This window comes from Oryx dammah, unplaced genomic scaffold (assembly GCF_014754425.2).
Source record: "Oryx dammah isolate SB20612 unplaced genomic scaffold, SCBI_Odam_1.1 HiC_scaffold_16, whole genome shotgun sequence".
NCBI classification, from domain to species: domain Eukaryota; kingdom Metazoa; phylum Chordata; class Mammalia; order Artiodactyla; family Bovidae; genus Oryx; species Oryx dammah.
In genome coordinates, this window is record NW_024070200.1 from 24,118,272 (window position 1) to 24,125,343 (window position 7,072).

Sequence of the window (7,072 nt, forward strand, 5' to 3'; positions counted from 1 at the left end):
CTTTGCATCCTTCCAAAGGCAGAGTTCATTTTCATGTTGCAAAAAACACTGGGTGAAGTGTTAATGGGTTACAGAATAACTGCATAGTTTCGAACTATTACTCCACAGATTACTCAACTTTTAATTATAAAAATTACAAAGGGAAATTATAAAGGGAAAAAAATGAGCCTTTGCAATGGAGGTATCTGGCAGTCGCCTCCTTAATCAAGTGCTCAAAGAGCATCAGCAATAGAGAGCAAACTGCTATTATGTGGCTGCTGTAATGCAGTAAGAAGCACATAGCATTGCCTATGTAAGTGAGTGAAGTGAAGTGGCTCAGTCGTGTCCGACTCTTTGCAACCCTCTGGACTGTAGCCACCAGGCTCCTCCGTCCTTGGGATTCTCTAGGCAAGAATACTGGAGTGGGTTGCCATTTCCTTCTCCAGGGGATCTTCCCGACCCAGGGATCGAACCCAGGTCTCCTGCATTGCAGGCAGATGCTTTAGCCTCTGAGCCACCAGGGAAGCCCTGTAATCGCCTATGTAATACACCCCAAAAGCTTATAAACTGAATTAATGGAGAGAAAGCAATCAGACAATTAATCCAGTCTTGTTACTCAAAAGTGGTCCAAAGACCAGAATTCCATCACCTGGGAGCTTGTTCAGAAGACAGACTCTCAGATTCCACTTGGGACAAGTGAATTATAATTTGCATTTTCAACAGATCCTCAAGTGACTCTGAGACACAAAGTATGAGAAGCCCTGAACAAGACAAACCACTTAGACTTTATAAAAAATCAATGTCATAAAAACAAAAAAAGGCAGAGAGGTGAGCTCTGGATTTAGAGACACGAACAGCCAAAAGCAGTGAGTGAATCTTGATTGAATCCTGGGTAAGAGAAAAATGTTTTAAAATACATTTTGGGGGAACTGGAAAAATTTGAATATGTGGCCTTTACTAAAATGACACTGAATTAATGTTAAGGTTCTTAAATGTGATAGCAGCATTTAGTTACACAGAATGTTCTTATATTTAGAAGATACAAGGGGTTCCCTAGTGGTCCAGTGGTTAGGACTCTGCTTTCACTGCCATGGCTCAAGTTCAATCCCTGGTTGGGGAACTGAGGTGCAGCCAAAACCAAACAAACAAAAAAAGATACATACTGATATATTTAAGGTAATATGTCTAAAACTTACTTTTAAATGGTTTATAAAAACACACAGAGAGAAAAGATATGTGGAATAATAACTGGTTATTCTAGATGAAGAGTATGTGTCCGTTGTGTTTTTTTTTAATTAAATAAAAAGTTGAGGACGGGAAGAATATTCAACTAACCCACAACAGAAATGGTTAAGTCTTTAGGAGCAAACAGCATGATTTACACAATCCTGCATCTATCTTAACATTTACTTCAGAAGATACATGTATGTGTTCAACAGATGTTGGATGAGAGAAAGAAATTTGTTTAAATCAGTTTAGCTGGCAGAAATTCCCAAGGCATTAAGAACTGCTACAGCCAGTCAGCTGTCAAGTACATACAGAACTACAAACTAAATTTTTTTAGAGGCAGCAGAGTGTAAAGGCAAAAATGTGGGGGTCACTATGACCTAATTTTATCAGTGCAGCATCCTAGGGCAGATTTAACCTCGCAAAGTCTCAATCACTCTATCTGTAATACAGAAATAAACCAACATCTTACAGGGTAGGGTGAAGATGAAATAAGATATAAGATAATGAATATAGAAGGCAATGGCACCCCACTCCAGTACTCTTGCCTGGAAAATCCCATGGACGGAAGATTCTGGTAGGCTGCAGCCCATGGGGTCGCTAAGAGTCGGACACGACTGAGCGACTTCACTTTCACTCTTCACTTTCACGCATTGGAGAAGGAAATGGCAACCCACTCCAGTGTTCTTGCCTGGAGAATCCCAGGGATGGGGGAACCTGATGGGCTGCCGTCTATGGGGTCGCACAGAGTCGGACACAACTGAAGTGACTTAGCAGCAGCAGCAGCAAGCATCATTTAATAAATGTTAACTATAATTTAACAGTAAAGTCAGCTAAAAGGTATTACATAAAACGAACATAATGTTTTCAAGAACCCAATTTTGACTTTATTTTGAGGATCAAAGTTCTTCATATTAGCATTTTCTAACAATTTTAAGCCAAAGTGAGATGGCAGAACCCTTTACACTTCTTTTTATTTGGTATTTGGAGAAAGAGCATTCAGTAAGATGATAGGCAGCCTCCCCTCAAGGTAAAAGCATTTTACGTCAACTTAATCTTAGCAAACCAGCATAAAATACTGAAGATTAGCAAAATACATCTATTAAGAATGACTTCAAGAATAAACAAATTCAATACGAAGAAGACTTGGATATAATTTTGTCAAGTTATCTTAGACTCTCTTGACTAGAAAACTTATGAGAAACCTATGTTTCCATGGAATTTTATTAAAAAATCTTTTGGAAGCACTTACACAAAGAATAACCATCTATTGAGCACTTGTGCCCAGATGAAATAGAATTGAGCTCAACAGATGGATGATAATCTGACCCAATTATTCTATGAAAGTCTAAAGCAATCTCTCCTAAGGGTTGGCAACTATGGCCAGCCGAAAAAATCCAGCCCATGACTTATCTTCATGAATACAGGTTTACTGTATTCATTTATGTATTGTCTGTGGCTGTTTTCACTACAACAGCAGAGTAGAAAAGTTGCATCAGAGACATTACGGCCCACAAAGTCTAAAACATTTACTCTCTAGTCTTTTAGAGAAAAAAATTGTCAACCCCTGCTCCAGACAAGCAATCCAAGAATGAAGTTAAGACCTGTCCCAGACTCACCTGAGGTGTCGTCTTTTTGTATTGGTCACCTCCATCTATCACATCCCTCATGATTTTTTCCTTGAGAAATTCATACTCTTCCGAACTCAGGTGAATAGACTCTACAGTTTTTCCACAGCCCAAACACTGACCACTGTAATTATAATTGAATGTGTTAAAGAATGTCCCGGGAAAAAAACTTTTTCTAAAATGAATAATTCTAGGACACGAGAAAATTTGAAGTTAATTTAGAAAAAGAACATCATAACCTTTGTGATTATCATACACACCTCATTTTTTGTAACCCAGACAATATAACAAATTAGTGTCCCAGAAAAAGCCAAAAGAGTAGACTGCTGACCTCCAGATAAAGTTTTTAAAGTCATTCTTAAAACACAACTGGGCCCAAATTTGTAGAGAAAACATGTCAGAGAAATCACACCAGGCTCACAGCACCTACCAAGAAAACTACTTTGGATACTGCAAATTCTCCAAATGCGAAATATGACCTTTTTGGCAATCCTAAGTAACTTAATCTATCCTATTTCTAAAATGTTCTTAAATTCTTTTTAACTGGTAGCAACACAACCTACTAAACCTGAATTGAAAGATTAAAAATAAAACATTGGTCTTTACCTTTGCTGGATTGTGGTGAATTGTCCTTTCCATTGTTCTCCAGGAATACTACAAAAAAATTGCAAAACCAAATCACCAGAGGGTCAAATCTCTACTGAAGAGATATTAATTGTAGGAAAGAGCTCTGAAAAGTTTGGGATAGTTTCTTAGAACAGTTCGATTAGAACAGTGGATGCTTAGACAGTGATGGTACACTACTCTGATCTCCTTCTCTTTGCTTCTTCTCTCATCATCTGACTCTCATCTTTAAGTCTAAATTTACCTTCACAGGACCTATCCAGAAAGGAGCTGTAACTTCTACACAAAACTCAACTCTAGGGACCTCCTTGGTGGTCAAGTGGCTAAGACTGCACTCCCAATGCAGGAGGCCCAGGTTCTATCCCTAGGTCACGGAACTAGTTCCCACATGCAGCAACTAAGACCCAGCCCAGCCAAATTAAAAGAAAAAACTCAACTCTAACCTTCTCCATAAAGCTGCCAGATACTGTTCATGACCCAGAGTCATTCTTTCTCTTACACTATCAAATTTTATACACCACTCTTAGATAACTGTCTACTATTGCATTCCCAACTACCTCATGAATGCCACTATAATAGATCTTACATCACAAAACACCCACATTGCTTAGTCTAAAACTGGAGGCATTCAAAACTAGTTACTCATTTATTTGCTCAATCAACTTATCCTTTCTTCTTTCCTCTTTCATACACTGCCATCATTTTTGGGGCAGGGGGGCTGTGCTGGGTCTTTGATGCTGCATGGGCTTTTCTCCAGTTGCAGCCAGCACGGGAAATTCGCTAGTTGCCGTGGGCAAGGACTCCTCTCTGTGGTGACTTCTCTTTGTAGAGCATGGGCTCTAGAGTGTGCAGCATCAGTAGTTGCAGCGCACAGGCTCTAGAGCACAGGCTCTAGTTAGTTGTGGTGCAAGGGCTTAGTTGCTCTGTGGCCTGTGGGATCTCCCCAGATCAGGGATCCAACCCGTGTTTCCAGCACTGGCAGGTGGATTCTTTACCAATGAGCCACCAGGGAAGCCTCATCGATTCCTATTGATTCTATTGCCTTCTCTCCTTTCTCAGTTCTTAATTCAAGATCTCATCATCCCTTACTCAAATCTACAATTGCCTCCAAACAGATCTCCCAGTTTCAAATCTTAATCCCTCTCTAATCTTTTCTCACTGCTTTGGCATCATCTTTTACAAACTACTCCAAGACCAGCATTCTTCATAAGAGAATAAAATCCAAGATCCTTGGCCTTCAAAGACTGTCACTATCTAGTTCCTCTGCAGATATTCAATAAATGTGGTAAGAAAGATAATTAACCATGATTGCTACTGCAAACCTCTGTAAAAATAACATACAGTAGAAAAGCAAGAGAAAAGCAGAGATGAAAGGAAAGAACCTGTAGGAAAAAGCCTGAGGCAAATTAGCAGTAACGAAATAAAGAACAAAAGACCATCATCAAGCTGATAACATGAAGGAAAGCAAAGGAGAGAGTTTTGGAGAGAGTGGTCAAATATGGGATGATCAAAACCAGGAAGGATGAAGATTTTTTTTTTAATGCATGAGGTTTAAGCACAATCCCTCTCTCTGCTCTAACTACTCAAGTTGGTGAAATGCAGACAGTAAACAGAATACATATAGCATTATATACATTATACCAATCACAATCAGGTTTCAGAAGAATTTCTGAAAATAGTAATATGACCCAAAGACAGCTCCAGTTTTCTTGGAACGAACTCCAGCCACAAGTGCTATTTGTAAATACTCATATACTATGCACCTCAGAAAACAAATGAACCTTCTAATAGGAAAAAATACATAAAAACAACAAGTGTTCTATAATCCCCTTTTATGTGATGAGCAGAGATTATCACAACAGGTTTTTCAAAGAGAAAGAAAACTGTCTTAAAGGGGAAACAATCTTACTAAGCGAAAAAAAGTATAATCTGAATAGAACAATCCTCAGCAACTAATTTAAAAAAAAAAGGAAAAGGCTACTTTTAGGTATCAGTATTAAAATAAAAATACATATAAACAGAAATCAAAATTACCTCTCAAACCATGTTTTTATGCTGTGTGCAAAAGACTCCCCAGGATAAAGTTGATTATTTCTTAGATACAAAAGAATGTTGTGCAGTTTGTTTGAATACTGATCATCTTTCATGTCTTTTCCAAAATCAAAGAAGGCTTTTAAAGTTTCCAACATAGGAACAATATCATGATTTAACAACTCCTGATACAAATTCCAAGCTACATTTACATCTTGATGAAACAGGGCTCCCTGGATACAGTCATCATAGTTCTTTTTTGAAGGAATCATGACTTTTTTGAGGTCTTCTAACAGCAGCAAGGCCTCTTTCCATCTTTCTGTATAGATTAATCCCCGCATGAGAAGAGTGTAGGCTCCAGATTCTAAACGCTTGTATCTGGCTTTCATGATTTCATAGACATCAATAATTTCTGATGTCTGCTTATGAAAAACACAGAGATACAAATACTTGACCAGTAAATCATAACCTACAATACCATTGTTTTTTGCAGCTACCCAGGCCAGCACAGATTTGGCCACATCTAGAGAGCTATGGCATTTAACCATCTGTAAAATAATCCAGTTTTCAAAGTTAGCCTTTTCTTTGAACTCTTCCTTAAGTTTATCCCACTCCTCTGAGTTCAAAGGTTTTGTCGGGAGCTGAATAATGTTCTTCACAGGTGGCAAGACAGGAGCTTTACTAGAAGGATTCATCTGTGATCTCTTCTTAGCTGCTCCAGCTGCAAACATGTGAGAAGAATCAGCAGAAACTTGCTTATTACTACCCTCATCTAGTTTCCTGACACATCTGGCCTTGGCAATCAGCAGGTTCATTGCTTTGGTATTTTGTGCAGACATCGTTTTAACAGAAAACCACTTCTCTTGATTCCTGATGCCATAACAGTCTTTGAGAAAGAGACAGAGGTAAGAATGACTTGAACTTAGCCCAAGGTATGAGTTGCTCTTCCAAAGCTTAGGAAAGCTTCGAATACCAGCAAAATAGAAAGTCATTATGTAGTTAAATCAGCACTAGATTGTGAGAAAGATGTTCAAAAAGCCCCAACTTTGCAGGCTGGCGGCGGAGAATCGAAGGGCAACTTTCTACAAGGCGATTTTCAGCTTCTCACAAATCATATGCTTTGGGAGCTAGCAGCAATGAAGCTTGGTTGAGTTCTCTCCATTAATCAAGGGTATGGGGATATCCAACCTCTCTCGCAAGTTCCAGGACTAGGAGACAGAGCAGGAATCCTTTGCTGCCTCTTACATTCCAGTCAGCGAACCTGAGGGAAAAAGCACAAAGACCTGCCAGCTGACTCACGCGGGAAAACCCCTCTTCTTGAAAAGGGGCAGGAACCCATGGGAGACAGGCTGCATAAGGGGCGAGGAGTCGGAAGCCTCCTACCTCAGGCCCACCCGTAGCCTAGGAAGAGGCTGAAGCCCAAGTCTAGGGGCCCGGGCCGCCAAACTCTTCAAATGGGGGAATGAGAAGGGGCGGTTAACAGAGCCGAGCCAGAGACACAAGTAAGGAACAGAAGTCCAGGAGGGCAACCCCTCTGTGTACAGGTCGGTCACAAACGAAGTTCACTAGATTCAATCACCCAC

General features: G+C 39.7%; 1 protein-coding gene across 4 annotated transcripts in view; it reads right to left on the reverse strand.

Moving 5' to 3' along the window:
* LOC120875086 (protein only RNase P catalytic subunit) overlaps positions 1-7,072 on the reverse strand; it is a 135,352-nt gene that overhangs the window by 127,732 nt on the left and 548 nt on the right. For all 4 annotated transcript variants that reach the window (XM_040256758.1, XM_040256760.1, XM_040256757.1 and 1 more), the window contains exons 2-4: positions 5,493-6,750; positions 3,441-3,488; positions 2,826-2,958 (exon numbers count right to left, since the gene is read on the reverse strand). In XM_040256758.1, coding sequence (XP_040112692.1) covers positions 2,826-2,958; positions 3,441-3,488; positions 5,493-6,481 — 1,170 coding nt within the window. In that variant the 5' untranslated portion in view covers positions 6,482-6,750. The remainder of the gene's footprint in view (positions 1-2,825; positions 2,959-3,440; positions 3,489-5,492; positions 6,751-7,072) is intronic.